Source organism: Callospermophilus lateralis, chromosome 7 (assembly GCF_048772815.1).
Source record: "Callospermophilus lateralis isolate mCalLat2 chromosome 7, mCalLat2.hap1, whole genome shotgun sequence".
NCBI lineage: Eukaryota > Metazoa > Chordata > Mammalia > Rodentia > Sciuridae > Callospermophilus > Callospermophilus lateralis.
Window position 1 is genome coordinate 57,208,462 of NC_135311.1, and position 19,318 is coordinate 57,227,779.

Consider the following 19,318-nt stretch of genomic DNA (forward strand, 5'->3'; position numbering starts at 1 on the left):
TAATTAGTGCAGGCATCTTTTGAATGTGTGCAAGGGTCTGAAATCTCTACCAAACAAATTGAGTTGGTCCTCAGCAGGAGGATGCAATTGTCTTATGGCATTAATGACCTGGGATGTCAGGTTTTACTTGTCAAAATATAAGATGAATATTTCTGTGATGAGGTGCAAAGGCATCCTATGATTTTTCAATACCTGTATTAGCAAAGTTAGAATACCAGGATACTTTAAATAACTTTATTCTTACATTTAACAAGCTCTTATTAGAAATGCTTTGGTGTCAATACAATAAAAATATGCTGGTTTTAGCCCCCTCCCCACTGAATCATGTCAAATTACTGGAAAAGTTAAGCAGTTGTTCTCCGCAGCTGTTTTGGAATTTTTTCACAAATAATAACTACTACTTATTCACATATTTTAATATGGATATAATTATATTTTTTTGGATTCCAGGAAAATGAAACAAAATATCCTGAAGAGAAATTTGCAGACATTTCTTAATTTCTTCTCCAGAGGTTGCTCACATAGGTGATACAGCCATCAGATCACTTTTTTCCCCAGCTTTGCCATTCTGATCCTTAAAGCTGTAAATTAAAAAAACAACAAGAGTTCTAAAAAAAAGCCTTAATTTATATTCTAAATGACCATTTCATAGAATGCAGGAAAGTTTAGAACATACCTCAGATGGTTTTATCCAACAATGTGAGCATTGTTTTAGTAGCACAAAAAGATAGTAGAAATGATAAGCTATGGTTAACTTAGGGCAGAAGCAGGTTCAGAACTAGAAGGAACCTAATTCTATAAAGATTATAAAAATTAGTAGAGCAAACAAAGTACAAGTTGAATAAACATAGGATTAGTGCACATTTTTACAATTTGCCATAGATACATGTTCTTAGAGGTCAATTGTGTATTTCTGAGCTATGTACTACTGAAAAAAATAGTAATTAATGCTTAAAATATATTTCATGGTTGAGTTATATTTTAGCTCATTGAACTTGGTTGTTCAAAGGAGTTCTGGCCTTTGGATATACAATGATAAAACCGAATATATATATATATATATATATATATATATATATATATATATATATATGAAACAATGTGAACCAGCATTTGAGTTGGATTAATTATTAATTATCTCTGTTAAGATATAAATATGCCTTCAAATAGCAAATGTATCTTTTGATACATTTTGATACATTTTGAGTGTGTTCTACTATTAATGATATGTGGATGTAGAAAGCATTTTTTAAAATGTAGGTTTAGAATTTAGAACAGTCCTTTGGTATTCTGGTATCATGCCTTAATGTTTAGGACTTCAGAGTGTAGCTGCCTCAGTCATGTTTTAAAGGTTGAGAGCTGTTTCCGAGGCACTAACCTACTGATTATGTTAAGGATGTGGTATTACATTTATGTGTAAAATGGATCAAGGACTAGTTACTAAGCTAATTGCACAATTTTGTTTAATGAAAACCAAAAGGGAAGACATGAGCTCTCATTTCAGTACCATATATGAAAAGGGATTGGATCTGCTACTGTTAACAAGATCATGGTCATTTTTACTCTCAGTCTAATCTACCTATATGAATTTTTTTTTGTTTCAATGAAGTTAAAAAATATTATTTCCCTTGACATTTGAATGATCATTTATAGTTGCAGGAACAAGAACCTTCCTTTTAGTTTGGGACAGCTGAGAGAATTTCTCCCACCCTGTCTTAGGCAGGTGGTCTCTGGCTGGGCATTGTTGGGTGGTGAGCCTCTAGGAGGGGTCTGTAGTTCTACAATATGAGGTAAGCACAGGCAAAAGGCAAGATGTTATGAAGGTTCTACTTTGAATTTTATGAACCTCTACCTTGCCAATGCTAAAAGAGAGCAGGGGTAAGTGACTTTTTAATGGTCTAAGGCAGGCTGAAATCCTCTTTCCTACAGTTACTCCTCATCTTGAGATTCTGTCAATCAGGCAGGCTCTGTGCACCACGACTTCCACTGCAGTTGGTTAGAGTCTGCTTTCCTCCTTCTCGCTTCAAGCCTATGGTGGGTATAGATGGTAAGAATTACAGATAGTTGTGTGGGGACAGAGCATGCTGGCAATGGAAGTCCCCTACGTGTAGCAGGTTCAACACCTGGGTGTCAGTTCTCCTTTTTTTCTTCTCTGATTCCTCTTTCCTCTCCTGGTAGCAATTTGGACACAGTTATAGCTGCCTAAACTTGGTGGGAGAGATCTTCTGTCCTTCCTTTCAGTATCCCTTGGCCCCTACTAGCTGCCACAGGTTGGCAATTTCAGCACCAATAACATGTGAATTCCCCAGAGCTGAGGTTCCCCACCTTGTCAACCTGAAATACTACTTATATCCATAAGAGGGCAGAATTGAGCTAAAACTACAAGAATGGGTGTGTGAAACTACCCAGGAAAGCCAGCTGTCTCTTGTGGGAGTGTAAGAGTAAAATTCCAGGAAAAGCTTGCTGGGACCACACATTAAAGGTACAGCATTGAGCTATACCTTAGTACATGACCATGTTATATTACGTTAGCAGATGGACATAATATTGCCTAAAAATTTCCTATCATATTTATTACCCTGTTTATAATTTTGACAAAAATAATTTGTCTTTAAACTTTCTAGACTCTGGCTTTTCCCATTTCTACCTCCTTCTGTTTTCCAATTAAAAGTTGCTTTTTAGATAAGACTTTGATAACCATATTTATATCAATAGAAAAAGAGACTAACCATTCATAACTATTAAATCTACAAGGACTATTTGTATTTAAAGGGGACCTATAGCAGAAATAAAGGAATCGATTTAAGTGGTAGATTTTTAAATACAATCATTTTGGGGGAGCTGTGATGAGAAGCTCAATCTACTTCATGTTCATGAAATTAAAATATGTAGGTGGTTATGTATTCTATACATATGGATGGTCCCTGAGAGATATTTATGACAATATGATTAACTTATTTTAAAAACTCATTTAAACAAATACAGCTCTTCATCCCCGTGATGAATGGGAAAACAGGGCTGTAAAATAATATCATGATGGAAGGCAAGGAATTTGGAGCATTCTGTTTATTAGATCCAGGATTGATAGTACAGAACTTTGTATTGTTACTTTGTCTAGAATAGCTTTTCCTGTTTTCATTATTGTAGTTCAGGGGCAATGATTAGTGTTGTCTGGAAACATTAGTCACTTCCTGTCATTTTTCTTGGGGTAAATGTGTGGACATGCTTAGGGGAGAAGGAATAGGGTGTTTGGAAGGAGCTGGCTAACATCCAGGTTCATAAAAGGGAGGTCTTACAGTGGGTAATGTCACTGCTGTTGACCATTAAGCAGTGCATTCCTCTTTCCAAGTCCTCTGTGTTGTTTTACAAATGCATTTGAAATGTGAAGTTTGATCAGCAAACAAAGTTCATTCTCAAAACAGAAAAGAATGTAGTCTTTACAGGTTTTCACTGTGGGGGTACCTGACTCAACTCCTATTGAGTAAGATATGTAGTGGACACTTCTTAAGGGCTTAGAAATTCTTCAGATGATTACATTTACAATTGGTACCCTAATTTAACTACTTAAAAGAATGGAAAAAGGTCCATTTCATTGTATTATTAGCAGCCCAAGATTGGGTTAAGGTTTGCTGAGGAAGAAACATCCAGAACTGTGCAGGTACCACACTTTTATAGAATTTTAGGTTCTATTTGCTGAATTGGCTGGTACTTGGTGTCTTTTGCTTTCTAATGATAATTCTTCATTTAGAGACATATAAAATATTAGTATCCCTTTCAAACACCCAGAATGTGTATATTTGGGTCATTTGACTTATATCTCTAAACAAGGGATATTTTTAGCACAGCTATTCTAATTGAGTCTGTCAGGCAATTTATTATTTCTTTTATAAATGGTAACTAGAATATGATGTTTAAGTGATAAAAAAGAATTTAAAATTGAGGAGCTATCACTTTGGTAGAAAAAAAGTGTTAAAGTTCTTTTTCATTCAATACTAAAATAATTAGGTGGCTCTAAAGCTATAAAAACTTCATAGAGAATGAGAAAGGCAGATATATACAAATAGAAAAATAAATATGCTAAGTTGGAGAAGACTATGCAAAGTTAAATATCACAGATAATGTTAAGATAAACTGACATTCTATTTTTAAAAATGTAGAAATATTAAGGAAATAAAATTAATAAAACTATAAAAAATATAGAGATACAAGATATAGCAAAATAACAAAATACCGTGAAAATAATATTCGTTTCTTGTATTTTTTTTTCTTGCAAAATTAAGGCAATTTGTTAACTTATGTGGAAAGTTGAAATCATAGTCAGGCAGTCAGGCACAAACAAAAAAAAAGTAGTTGTCATCAGATTCTGGTGGGAAATTTGTTATCAATGATCCCACATATTAGTGTCCCAAATACATTCACACCATGACAGAAGACAAATATCAAGCTACTAAAGTCAGTCAATTTACTATCCAAATAAGGTAACAATTTATTTTCACTTCTTAACTTTTAAAGTGACTTAATCACTTTACTCTGGTGATAATAATTGGATCAGCCTTAAGAAAAACTCTGAATGTGTATTAGTTTGTGAGATGCCAAAGAAGCCGAAAAAACAAGAGGGTTTGTTAACACAGAGAGAAAGTTGTCACATGACTAAACAGCAGTGGCATGCCTTGTCACTTTTATTACCTGTTAAGGATGGATCCTCAGTCCCATCTCCAGCTGTCGGAACATCAAGTGGAGAATGGCGGCCAGGGTTGCCTAAGCTTTCTTCTTGCTCTTTCAGAGATATAGAATTTTTGTGGGGAGACTTATGGTTTGTGTTTTCCTGAGGACTAACTTCGGATCTCTTTCTAGGAAGTGGTGTTGGTTTGGTTGGCTGGTAAACCTGACTGCAGGGAGCTATAGGATGGTAGGATGGCTTCTCCACTTCTCCTTCCTCCTCCTCCCCCTCATCATCAATTACCACCAGCTCAGCATGGATGATCCCATCATACCCTGTCAGCAGCTTTCTTTCTTCTTCATTATCTTCTGCCTGCTGATACCCCATGAAAATCATTGTTACAGGTTCTGTATTATCCATGTCAGAAGGCAATGAATGAACAATATTGTATCTAACATCCTCCTCCTCCTGGTGAGTGGGTGAAGAACCATGGGGTTCAGACTTCCCAACTATTGCTTTGCTGGGGCTCAGTCTGGCCTTCGGAGAGGGCACATATTTGTCCTGAATGATATTCGATTCTTCCCAAGGAGGCATCACCCTCTTCTGAGGGGTGTGGAACGTCTCTTCTGCTTGGTGAGTCATTGATCGGGGATGAGGTGTTGGATGGATGGGACTGATATGGTTGAAGTCATTGCTCCTTTCTTCTGAAATTCCATTGTCCATATTGTACATGGATTCGTTTACATCATTGTCCAGTCCATTGGCTTTCATCTTTATCCTTTCTTGAAAGTTTGGTCCAGGGGTGACCTTTTCTCTCTGTGGGGTCACTGGCCTGCAAAATGGATTGGCATATACAGGCTCATGATACTCCGTTGGTGATTGAGAGTTTCTCTCAGAGGCTTGTCTTAAAATCTCCTCCACCTCTACTGGGGCCAGGCCATGGGTGCCATTGTGTGCTGCATTAGGATTAGAGCTGACCGCATAGACTGACTTCTGCCCATCCTCATAAACTTTTATACCTGTACCTTTAAAGTCATCTGATGGGAGAGGTATTGAGGACAGAACTGTACTTTCTCCAGTCTTCAAGTCTTTTTCAACTTTAATTTCCATGGCATACAAAGCTGTTAAGAGACAAATTGGATCTTTGATTTAGTTAACTCTCTCTTTTATAAACTAGCCTGCTTTCATAGGATTTATTTTTGTACACTTTGATGTTCTTTTGTGTAAGATGTTGCTTATTTTTTAAGTTTCTAATTTTATTCATTAGTTATATAATGACCAACCTGGTAACAACATGGGTTTTTAGGTATGGGTGTGTGGAATTTTGGAAAAAAAAAATAACTGAAGGATTAAAGAAGTGAAGCTGATTGGAGAAGAGAAACTGATAGATCCAAATGGTAAGAATTTTCACTGGGGAACCAAAGATGTCCCCTTTCCAGTTAAGAAACCAACAAGGCAGATTTGTGCTTTTTTGTATTGCTCAGTGGGAGGAGTTAATCTCTCCTTTAATGAGGAGGAATATGTTACATTGTGCATTGCAAGAGGAGAAATACCTAGCACACCACATTTTATTGAGTTACATCCTTGTGGCACAGGCCTGATGCCTTGAAATTATAGAGGAGTGTTCTAAAGTTTCCACAGAATGGGGTTGTTTTGGTAAGGACAAGGGAAGGAGAAGTCTAGATCATACGCTTCTCTATTTCACACTAATTTTCAAGTAGAAGAAGCTCTAAAGACCCCAATATCAGCTGTTGAAACACTTGAACTGGAGGTAATTGGTTGGGTTGGAGAAAATTGAGATCTGTTTAATGACCCAGATAAGAACCCTGTGGCTGGAAAGTTAACAGGCTGGGTAGAGCTAATAGGATTCTGTGAAAAACTGCAATGTGGCAATGTTGACTTTTGTCACATCCTCCCTCTATCCCTTAACTCATCTTGCATTTCATGCCTCCTCTATTGTCTCATGGTTCTGGCTACCCAACCAAAATGGTTCCATCCCTTATCCACACCCTCCCTGTCTCACATTTCTACTTTATTCTGCATTTCACTCCCTAATGTGATATGTTTAGTGAATATCTACTATGTGCCTAACTAAGCTTGGTACAATTAGATATTCATTGAGTATTTGTGGAGTGGATAGATACGTCTACCTGCAGAAAGAGAGTAGCTGTTCCTTCTATTATAAAATTCAAAGGTCTCCTCTCTTCTCTAACACAAATATTCCTTTTTTTCCAGAGGCTCTGAAGTATATTATTTTCAGTAAAATTGTTCCCCTCCAGGGTAAATAATACTTACTTCCCAATAGACTGCTTTCATTTTCAAAAGCACTTCAGTAACCCAAGAGGGTCTACTGAATGAAATATGTCGGGGGAGAAATTTTTGGTCAGGGAAACTTAGTTTTTCAGAGTTTCTAATTTCCTTCAAAAGCCTTTATTTTACCCGTTCATGACTAGTTTTGTAGGGAATAAAGTGCATGGAATAAATATTGCAACGTCATTATCCCTATCTGTATAAGTGACTAATATACCTCGTGGAAGTTTGTAAAATGGACCATTGCTTAATCTGGGAGCATAAGATGCTACAGCAAGTTGTAAATATATGATGCTATAAATCTGAAATTGAAGACATGCCATAGAACACAGATTTCTTACATACCTTTTCTATTTTGTTCATCATCCTCTATTCCTTCATTTCTTTCCTTCCTTAATCTGGAAGGTATGTAGGATTTTGGAAGGTCAGGGATATTAGCATAGATATCCTCAATTGATTCTGTAAAATTGATACAAATTAAAAATGCATTTAGGATATATTTATGATAATGTGAAAAAAAATCTCACTGGACTTGTCAAAAAAAAATCTTATATGACATGAAATAGGCTGCTGAACAACATACCTCCCAATGTTTCTTCCTTTTCCACCTTCACAGACTATAAGAAAAAAAGAATTTGCCATGATTAATTCAGTTTAAAAAATAAAATCTAAATGTGGAAACACTTTGAAAAATTACAAGAGTATTTGTTGATTCATTTGGGAGGGAATCATAGTTTTATGATTATTTGATACGTACTTTTATTATATCTTCTGTTGTCCTCTCAATTGATTTTAGTTTCTTTAAAATTGCTTCTTCATTGGTTGAGATTTGCAGTTCAGCCTTTTCAAGATCTTGGATCTCTTTCTCAAGCCTGACAACAAAAATGATATACTTTTTATTGATTAACACAGTATATATGTAGGGTTGTCAAGTATGTCTTCCTCATGTATGGACTTTCCTGGGAATACTGCATGTAAGTAGGCAGACGCCTTCTAAGAACAGTGTTAGACACAGCATCACACCAAGTGTCATGCTTGATACACCGAAGACACTTAACACCTGATTTTGAATGATTTTAGATTAAAAATTTAAAAAGATTTATTTATTCATTTTTGAACATAAGCACTTCTTAGGTAAAATACTGGACCTTTGTCATATATTCCTCACTGCAATTACTAAGGTTACTTCCAAATGAAGTAAACCAACTTCTTTTATAAAGAGACTTAAGGTTAGAGTTGAACTAAAATTAATGGTACAACTTTATTTAACAATTACAGCTATTTAAGACATAAAAACCTAGTCTATACTAACACTGAAAATGACACTGTTTTACGTTACCTAAGAGTTGTGGTATGTTCTAGTGAGTAAGATGAACAGATGGGGAAATGGGCACAATCTAGTACAATGTCCTCACTTGCTGTTGTTTATAGAGACTATATTTTTGTGAAAAATGTGCATACATGGTTCGACAAACTATAAGAAAACTGTAAAGCAAAGAGACACATTTGAAGTTGGACTGTTGTAAACACTCTGAGCTGGTATTTTGACCAGCATACAGTAGGCTGTCAGAATCAAATGAACTCCAGGGGGCATCATCATGACCTCTAATCTATAAAAACAGCCAGTGGCAGTCACACAATTACTCAGCCTGGCCCTTGGCAGCCATGAAGCACACATAGTGTCTCGGCCAAATACTCTAAGCCCCAACGTCAGCTGCCCCAGAGGATAGCTGATTAGAGACAGCAGCTGTCCAGGAGATGACAGCTGTGCATGTTTGTGTTAGTTAACGTAACTGTCATTTTTCTTGGCTTCCTCTTGAAGATGGTCATGGGCCTGGCAGCTCCAAAATCCTGTGCTATTGTTACACCAATAAAAGTCGAAGACATGATCTACTTGGCTGTTCTCCTACTCATTGCTTCAGTTTCAAGGTTCTGACTTTGATGCTGCCTTTGCCATTAGTAGGTGGACATTTATAGCTGAGGGGGTTTTCTTGCATATTACAGAAATTCAAGTGAAATGTAGTAGCCCTGATTTCTTAGCAGTTACTAACATATGACCACAATTTTTATTAAAATTTCTCTATGTTTCCAGTAGCATATTGGCCAACAGAAGAGTTGTGGGATACATGTTGGTCCACTTTGGTAGAGCAGAAAGCTCTGTAGGCAAAGTGATAGACCTGAATTCTGTTGTCTCTGCCTCTCACTATTTAATGAGAGCTGACTCCCTTAATCTCCCTGAAACACAGCTTTATAATTTGTACAGTAAGAATAATACTTGTCTTACTAATAAGCATTGTTGTGTATGAAAACAAATTGGATATGATTGATATCAGATGTCAGTTTATCATGGAATCATTCTTCAAGGTTTCCTGCAGAGACACTGTCCCTGCATCTCATCTCTTTTCATCCTGTCTCACAGGATCCTTTCCTAATGTGCATATTAGAGGCAGTTTACAATGAGGAAACGTTGGGTAGAAATTAAGGGGGTTATAATCATTGCTGCAAATAGTTTTTGGACCTTAGGACCCAGATGTGGGATCAGGGGAACTTGGGTTTGAATCCTGGTTCATCTACCAACTTTCTTTGTGACTCTAAACGACTCATTGACTTCACCAAGACTCAATGTCTCATTCCTTCATTCATCCATTTAAAATCTTTATTTAGCATCAACTTTGCACCAGAAATTATTTTATGTACTAGGGTATGACAGTGCACTAAACACAGTCCCTGCCCTCCAGAGGTTTATATTCTAGAGGAGAAAATATACTAATACAGCATCTGGCAAGCTTTTTTTTTTTTTTTTTTTTTTTTTTTTTTGCAAAAGGTTAGATGCAAAATATTTGAGGCTCTCCAGTCTAGTCCACATATAGTTTCTATTGTATATTCATTCATTCTTTCCCCTTTTTCCTTTTGTTTTACAACCTTTTAGTAATAATTTAAAAAAACATTTTTAGCTTGTATCTGTAAAAATACAGGACAGGGTTGGATTTGGTCCTAGATCATAGTTTGCCGACCCTTGTATTAATAAACAAATGTATATATAGAAATGTGTGTGTGTACATATGCAATAATAAACAAATGTGTATATATACACACATTTGTTTCAAAGAACATATAGTTCTTTGAAAAAAGCAGGATAAGAACTATGAATACCAGGATAAGGGGTACATAACATGGTCAGGGAAGATCTCTTGAGGAAATAAATGAGGGTGGGACACAAGAGAGTTTTAGTGTGCTCCAAAGAGAGAAACAAGCAACTATAAGCTTGAAGTAAGAGCAGAGAAAGTAAGGAGACAAGTGACAAGAAGTGAAGAGGTGTGGCAGGTAGCTAGATGGCACGGGGTCTTGTGTATGGAAGGCCTTTGGGAAACCATTGGGAGTGTTGGAATTTACAGAGTTAGATGGGTTGCTGTGGTGAGAACAGGCCCAAGGGGCAAACACGGAGGTTAGTTATAATAGTTCAGGTGAGGACAGCTTAATCTGGGGTAGTTGCTGGTAGAAGGATGAGAAATGGTTGGATTTTGGAAACATCTAGAAATGTTTACATGGGTGAGAGAGAAAGACAGCTGAGAAGGGTGGCTCCAGTGTTTGTGACCTGAATGCTTGGGAAGATACAAATTTAATCAGCTGAACTGACACCAGGGAGAGGGAAGGCAGGAGATTAGGGCTGGGGGGACAAGTTAAATTTAAGATAGTCAGGTGTGATATAGAGGAGACAGTTGGATACCTGGAGCTCAGAGGAGTATGGGTTTGAAGATATAAATTGGGAAGTTGGTATTTGAAGCCACATTAATAGGTAAGATTTTCTAGAAAATAAGGGAGGTAATTAAAAATTCCAGGGACTGAGCCTGGGGCAATTCCACAGTTAAAGGTCTGGTCCATGCTAAATTCTTAGGGCTTACTTTAAAAAAATGAAAGAGAGACTCAGCAAATGCTACTTTCTTCCTGTACCTGTCCCTTCTATTCCTGAGCTCTTGATCTGCCTGGCCCATGACATATCAGGGGATTCTGAAATGCTCTGGTATTTGTTTCCCTCTGAAGAAAAGGCCATGGGTAACACCATATGATTCTCATGATTATTTTTAGACTAAAATGGTAAGAATATCAGACTGGAAGCTTGCTGACCTCATCAAAGTATCTGCTAATGAATACTTCTGAAGGTTTTCAAGTCTCAGGTGAAAGCTGCATTGATTCGGTCTCATGACACATCATGACATGTTTATGAAAACTAAACAAAAACAAACACACACACTTCCTTCCCATTCTCCATCACAGTTTCAGCCAACTCTCAGTTAAAAGAGATGATAAGGAAACATCTTGGCGCTAATTAGAATCACAAGCCTGTGACAGGAGGTGGTTACTCATGTAGAACGTTTCTAAAAATGTCCACTTAATGCAAAACAGTTTATGATTGCATCTTGATTTGCCACTTTTGTGTATTATTAATGGATAATATAAATATCATTAAGAGATAAACATCAGAGATTTGTTGCTCTAAAAAAACTTTCTAAAAGAGCAGAGTGCAAGTGTTAGTGATGGAAACTTAGAGAAGAGTAACTGAGAGTAAGAAACTGGATGCTTCCAGACCTCCCTTCCCCCTCTTAGTCAGAACTCAGAGGGAGCCCCACCATGGAAGAGTGAGTCTGACAACTTTCACAGTCCATAATTCACCAAAATTTTGAGAACCGAGGAGCATAAAACAAAAATTACAACCAGAAGGCGGGGACTACCTTTGTATATCTAGCTCCGTGGTTCTCAGCTGGGGGTGATCTTGCTTCCTGAGAACATTGGCAATGTCTGGTGACATTTTTGGTTTTCGTGACTGGGCAGGGCTGTGAGTAGAGGTCAAGGGATGCTGCTAAATATCCTGCAGTGCACAGAATATTTCTCTCATAACAAAGAATTATCTGGCCCCAAATGTCATTAGTGTTGAGGTTGGGAAACCCTGGACACCAAAGAGGATGGCTGATATGGTATGGGTTCTTGATACCTCCTTTATAAGAAGTTTGTTTATCTTCATCTCTCTAAAATTTAAAAATTTTCTTCATTACTTCTTTCTCTTCCAGTTTTATTCATTTCTAACTTACATATGTGTGTATCTAGTTTTTCCCTACCCTGTTTCAGTGTTTATTGATAGTTAAAAGAGTACTTAATTCTGATTTAAAGCCAAAATCATGCAGGACTTAAATTTGGGACTCATACCCAATCCTTTTCTAAAGGTAGTTTGGGAGAGAGAAAACATTTAACAAGTATAAGAAGTATTGGAAAAAAAAAAAATATATATATATATATATGTATATTGTTATGGTTTACATGTGTTATCCCCCAAAAGCTCATGTGTGAAACAATGCAAGAAGGTTTGGAAGAGATATGATTGGGTCATAGCCTTAACCTAATCCGTGAGTTCATCCTGATGAGATTAACAGAGTGGTAACTGAATTCTTTTACATGTGTGTAACTGGATTCTTTTACATGTATATAACTGGATTCTTTTACATGTGTGGCTGGAAGAAATGGTTCACTGGGGACATGGCTATGGGGTATATATTTTGTATCTGGAGAGTAGAGTCAGTCTGTTTCTCTGCCTACTGATCATCATGTGAGCTACTTCCCTCTGCCATACTCTATACCCATGATGTTCTGCATCACCTCCAGGCCCAAGGAATGGAACCTGCTATCTATGGATTGAGACCTCTGAATCTGTGAGCCCTCAAATAAACCTTTCCTCCCCTACAATTGTTCTGGTCAAATCCTTTAGTCACAGCTGTGAAAAAAAATTACTAAAACATGTGTACACACACACACACACACACACACGCTCACAGAACCTACATCTGTATGTAAATATGTATACACATGTTTATGTGTGAATATGTGTATGTATATTTTTAAAAATTCTTTTTACAAGGAAAGCTTTTGGGGAGGTTTCAGGGTGATAACTCTTTAACCTTCACCTGCCTATTTTCCAGCTGATGGCTTCGAATTTCCATAAGTACTGCCATCCCCATCTTTAGAAGGTATTACCTTTCCGAATGGGAATTGAGCTCCTTGAAATGCTGATTCAGTTTGGCTGAGAAGCAGGCAGCAGAGAAAGAGAAATATCCTTTTTGGTGCCTCCTGGACTGTTAGGCGGGGTTTGATGGATGAGTTAGTACCTCTCACAATTTCTGAGAGGTGGTGGGCAGGCATCATAAGCCAATTTAGATAAGCAGAGTACATGAAAAAGGATTTGTAATGCGATCCATTATTGGAATCTTTCTTCTCCTTGCTATTTGCTGGAGAAAAAGAGGGTTATTTTCAAGAGCTCCCTAGGTGAGAGCAGGTAGTTTTCATTTCATGCTCTGTGGTAGTAATAACCTCCCTTAATCATCACAAGATCATATCCCCAATCCAATTCCAACATGCAGTTTTTTGGTCTTAGAAAAAAAGGGACAGCACATAAATGCTGGATGCGTCAAGAAGGAGTTATTTCACAAGGCAATTTTTTCTGCAGCTGAGGGTTCATTTATCTCTTTCAGTTTTTGGTGGAGTTAACAAGGACTAACAACCTGATGGAGTTTGCCATTAGGGGCCAAATAGACCACAACTCAAGGGGAAAAAAAAAATAACCACAATCCCAATCCAAAAGTTCATACCCTACTTCCTGTACTTGACTTGTTAGCAATTATAACAACACTGAACACATATCACATATGGACATTGTACCAGGCACTGGCCTAATTGGTCCTCACAACAATCCCATGAGCTCTGTTATTAGTTCCACTTGAAAGATGAGCAAGCTGGGTGCCTAGCAAGGCCACCGGCCTGGAGACTCAGGGGCAACCTGAGGCAGGATGAATTTGGAAGCAGATCTCTGCCTACATAGCCTGAGCTGTTAATTCCTCTCCAATTAGTCACTGTGGAAACAAGACTTAATTCTTAAAATTGATTCTTATAAACTTAGACACAGCATTCATTTTTCTCAGCAGTACAAAAAGACTTCTTACTTTCCATGATAATAATGAAAGTAAGGATGACTTGGCTGGGCCTCGCCAACATGTAAAAGTTCTGATCCAGTACACAGAAAGGTAATATTTCTGTCCTAATCTTTGTCGTATTATTTTGTTGCATTGTAATTTTTGTTTGTTTGTTTGTTTGTTTTTTGGTTATTTGTCTACTTCAAAGAGCCCAGGGTTTTCTAAGATAATGCCACTTTATAGGAGGATTTTTTCTTTCTTTTTGCTTGAACACAAGACTTGTTCAAAGAAGGAAGTGAAGCTGTGTGTCTTAAATATACAGTTGTACACAGTTGTCTAATGCAATTTGATTATAACATTGCAGTTTGGATATAAGCACCAATGCTATGTTTGAAATTAAGTTTATGATTAGCTTTTAGCTATGTTATAAAGGATTGATTGGGTACTTGCATCTCACTAGCCCAAATGCTATTGTTAAAAGCTAGTATTAGGGCTGGGGCTGGGGCCCAGTGGCAGAGTGCTTGCCTAGTACGTGTGAGGCACTAGGTTCAATCCTTAGCACCACATAAAAATAAACAAATAAAATTTCTGAAACATTAAAAACAAAACAAACAAAAAGACCTAGTATTACACCCAAAGAAGGTTCCAATCACTATTCTCTGACATAGCCTGAGTTAGCAGGTGTTAGACCCAGGCTGTGCTACTACAGTATCTCTGAGGCTAGGATGGAAGTGCTAGAACCTCCCACCCCTTTGCTTCCCGACCTTGCCTAAGCTAATCAAAGAAGGATCCAATTTCTTCTGAGATTCACAGGCTCTCAGAATGTCTTGAGCCTGTGTTGAGTTCTGCTTCAGGTGGCGAGCAATTTTAACTCCTCTGATTTCTCCTTGGGCCTAGAGATTCTCTCCTTTTCATCCTAAATCTTGGGAGAATGGGAGGTAGCTAGTGATTTAACCGTATTTTGTGAGTTTTTGTGCGAAGGCCCGCTTTTTTAGGGGAAGAAAAGACTCCTTCCAGCTCTACCCAAGGAAACAGAAAATGAGTCCATATGGCTAACACGCTTGGATTAATCATTTGCCCCTCTAACTTTAGATTTCTCATTCAGAGAAAAATAATAGTATTCCTTAAGCGTTGTTGTAAGGAGGTAATTGAGATAGCGTTTGTTGCACAGGACTTGATATAGAAGAGCTCCTTAAATAAGTTTAGTTTTCCTTTTCCTCAGTCTGCTTGGGAAAGGAGACCATCTTTGGGTACCTGTGGGTGAGAAAATCTGCTGACTTAGGGATTTGATCTTTGACGTTAATGGAATGATTTTAGAGCAAGTATGGTCCTAATGCAGCTTCAGACTTGCAACCTGTTCTTGAAAATACTTTTCTATTCAGAAAACCTCAACATTGTTCCAGCATTGTCAGAATTGTCATAATATTTACAATAGTATCATAAATGTTGGCAGAAAGAATATTCTAGTCTATCTTGATGACCTGCTGTTTCTCCCTGCACCCAAATCCATTTCCCTTTTCTTTTTAGTAATAGAACTCCCTGGTTTGTATGTGTGTGTGTCTAGGGGTAGGGGTGTGTCTTCCTCGTTATCTTGCTATAGACTACATTTTCAACTCTGCTTTGCTTTTAGATGGTGTGTGTAACTAAATTCTGGCTAATAGTAGACTTATGCAAGTTTCAGGTCATAGCTTTAAAACAGAGCTGTTTGCCCTGTATTTTTCTTCTCTTTCTTAAACTGGATATAGATGTGGTGATAAACTGGCTTTCGCCACACTGCCAAGAGCATCCCTTAGAGAGTAGCAAAGCATCAGGACAGGAAAGAACAGGATCTTTCTACAATCCTTATAACATTGTTGCTGTCTTCCACTTCGGTGTTTATCAGTTAGGATTTTTATGTGTGTGAGAGAAATGAGCCCATCCCATTTAAACTGCTGCTCTTAACCAATCTTTTAAGCCAACAAAACCAGTATATAAAAGATTGCATAACTTTATGTGGGATGAAGCATAGTTTGACAGATTTTATGAGATTTTTCATTAATTTGCAGAATTACTTGTATTCATTTCAGATCGTTAACTAGTGAAAACAGAACAATGAATCCACCTTTGCTCCTAGGAGTTCCAAGAGTTTATGATTCTACATGACGGGTAAAATCTAATACAGTTTATAATGATAGGTAATATTTTGGGCACTTTTAAAATTTTTAAAAATTTTTAACAGATAACTAATTTCAATAGCTAAAATTTGCAATGAAAAAAGAAAGTTCTATTTATTTTTTTGCTAAATAATAGTTCATCTAACTGAATGTTTTTGGAAACCCAATGGATATTATTGGGAACACATGGTTGATAACTTTAGTCAGGTAATTTTGAGTATACTATAGTAGTCATATGTAACAGGCAGATAAGTTATTACTAATGGGTCAGAGTTTAAAGGTACTGTAGTGCCAAACTATACTTTCTCCATAAAAATAAGGGTATGTAATCTCATAGAAGGTAGAATTTTAAAATTTTATTTTAACACTTTGGGGTCTGGTAAATTTTGTTGAACATTTAGTGAAACTTTATTAAGAGCTGATTGCATGTCAGACATTTTCTTCACTTAACTGAAATAAAAGCATGTCAAAAAAGATGAAGAACATTTCTATGCACAGACATGAAGAAAGAACAAGAGCTGCCTGGGAATCAGCCATTGTCAAAGGGCATGTGTATAATTAGGAAAATCTAACCTACCAGAGTAAACAGTCACATGCTAAGGACAAGCATGCCAGAGAATTAAAGGGCAGTTGGCAGACAGCAAGCACAGTTTGCTGTGAGCCAGATCTGTTGCCTCTAATCCTGAGCCTTTAAGAAGAGGACAGCCAATACGACGCCGCAGCTTTAAGATAAGTAGAAGCAGAGAGCCAACACAACAGGGGCACTGAAATAAGTGTGTCTGTTCTGATGATTGGAAGCAGCAGATTCTTAGAAAGTCAAATAATTTATAATTACTGAAACTGCTGTGTATGGTGATTACATTAGAAAAAAATGACTTAGAAAAGCTAACCCTCTCAATCAGAATAATATTTTGTAAATGAATAGTTTCATTTTCATAGAAAATATGAAACAATCCCAACTATTCAGGAGGCTAGGCAGGAAGATCACAAGTTCAAGGCCAACCTGGGCAGTTAGCAAGATCCTGCCTCAAAATAAAATTTTGAGAGAGGTCTGGTGATGTAGCTCAGTGGTAGAGCACTTCCATAGCATGTGCAAGACCCTGGGTTCAATCGCAGCACCTCCCATAGGAAACCAAATGTGAATAAGCCACTATAATATGAAAGTTGTAAAAATAGTGTGTGTGTGTGTGTGTGTGTGTGTGTGTGTGTGTGTGTGTGTGTTGTGTGTGTGTGTGGGGGGGAGATAGTAGAGACTGAACCTGGGGACACCCTTTCACTGCTCTTTATCCCCATCTCTTTTTATTTTTTGAGACATGGTCTCACTAAGTTGCCTAAGCTGGCCTTGAACTTGAATTCCTCCTACCTCAGTCTCTGGAGTCACTGGAATTACAGGTGTGCATCATTGTGCCTGGCACAAATGTAATTTTCAAATGAATGTCAATAAACACATTCTTTGAATGTTGGTGTGGCATCGGATTTGGTTAGTTAGTTTTGAGCTTCTCAAATACTCTGGCAGAACAGAAGCTGAGTATGTGCGGTTTTTAATTAGGGCACGCAGAGAATTGTGTAGTACATGTCAAACATTTAATAAGAGCCAAATAATTGTAATAATAATTCAATTTGACCTCTAGTCAGTTGTCATAAGTTTCTCAAATGACTTTTAAGTACTGTTGTAGCCAGAACATGGGAAGTTCACTTATGTGCTCATGCATGATTCTGATAGGCATTTTTTGTTATTTGAAAAATTTGTGAACAAAAATATTTCTAGTGAATAAACCATTTGTAACCATATAATGAGTGGAAAAACATATTCAGTGATGTAGACAGCCACTGACTTCCTCTATTCATAAATAATCACTGGCTTTGAGCCTTGTAACCCTTAACATTTATCTCTAATCATAGAGCCGTCACTATATTTCCTATGTTCCATTCACTTCATTTTTGCTTTGCTTCTTAGTGTTAATTGTTCATATTTGAAACCAAGAACAGAATTTTGTTATTTGAAGACTGACAAATATAAATTCCAATCCTAATATAACAGAACAGCCAACAATGACCAGTTAACTTTGGGTGGTCTAAATGCACTCAATGACATTTGCCTTATTGCAGACAAAGAATGCATTGAACATGTGAGTGTAGACGTTTTCTGAGCTGGTGGAGTTAGTCACAGGGACTTCTGGGGAATGGAGAAACCTAGGCCCTATGGCAGCACAGATTCTCTCTGATGCAATGTTTGGTTTTGAACATTTTTTATTCTGTCACCAAAACTTGGAGGATGGATTATTGCAAATAATTCAGCCCCCACTTTCTGGATTGCTCAGTTGTGCCTTTGTTCTTTCTTTACTCATGTCCACATGGCCAGAGATCTATGACATCTAAGCTAATGGTCTTAAATTTGTGTTTTAGAGCACTGAGTATCATTTTGAATGAGAAAAATCAATGTAAAAGCACTTTGGAAAGTTAAAGGATCTGAAAAGAGATAAACACAAATGTAAATTTGCTTTGAAGAGCTTTCGATTCTGGAATTGCCTCTAGAAGATCAGAAGACTTACATATGGCAGGTTTGCAACAATGAATTTAACCAATTATAGGAAGGATGAGGGGAAGAATTTGGAGTCAGAAAGAACTACGTGTGACTCATGGTATGGCTATTACTGGATTTTTAGCTTTATATGCATTAGCATCTTCATAAAATTAGTCTAACTAAACTTCCAATAGCAAATTGTCATTATTAGAATAATGTTAATACCCTAAGATATGCTCCATGAAGGGTAGCTGCTACTGAATTGAAGTGGGGTGCAGGAAGGGCCCTCAGAGGTTATTCTAATCTACTTTTCAGCCCACCAAGAAGGTGGTTCTGTGTTTATTCTGGCTCCTTTAATTATTATTATTATTATTGTTGTTATTATTATTATTATTATTATTATTTTTATGTGGTACTAGAGATTGAATCCAGGGCCTTGCGTATGCAAGGCTAGTACTTCTACTAACATACAGATGGGATTGTTAGGTATGAACAAGAGAGCATGCTGGGAGGTGGGGATAGGACATAAAAGGGTATTTGAAGAGGAGAGAAAGTGAACAAAGTCATGATGGAATGTTAAAACATGCCATCAACAGTTGCCTCCAGCCCCAGGGCACCACTATACATAGCTTTGCCCTTGACACAGAGTTGGATGTTGCTTCTTCTTCTTCAGGGGTGGGGGTGGGAGGGTTGCTGGGAATTGAACCCAGGGCCT

General features: G+C 37.3%; 1 protein-coding gene across 1 annotated transcript in view; it reads right to left on the minus strand.

Annotated features, from left to right (window-relative positions):
* Nucleotides 1-220: 220 nt before the first annotated feature.
* The window catches only part of Palmd (palmdelphin), a 45,186-nt gene continuing 26,088 nt past the window's right edge, over nucleotides 221-19,318 (minus strand). The window contains exons 4-8 of the mRNA XM_076863412.1: nucleotides 7,728-7,842; nucleotides 7,554-7,587; nucleotides 7,316-7,429; nucleotides 4,687-5,781; nucleotides 221-581 (exon numbers count right to left, since the gene is read on the minus strand). Of these exons, the coding sequence (XP_076719527.1) occupies nucleotides 538-581; nucleotides 4,687-5,781; nucleotides 7,316-7,429; nucleotides 7,554-7,587; nucleotides 7,728-7,842 (1,402 nt within the window). The 3' untranslated portion in view covers nucleotides 221-537. The remainder of the gene's footprint in view (nucleotides 582-4,686; nucleotides 5,782-7,315; nucleotides 7,430-7,553; nucleotides 7,588-7,727; nucleotides 7,843-19,318) is intronic.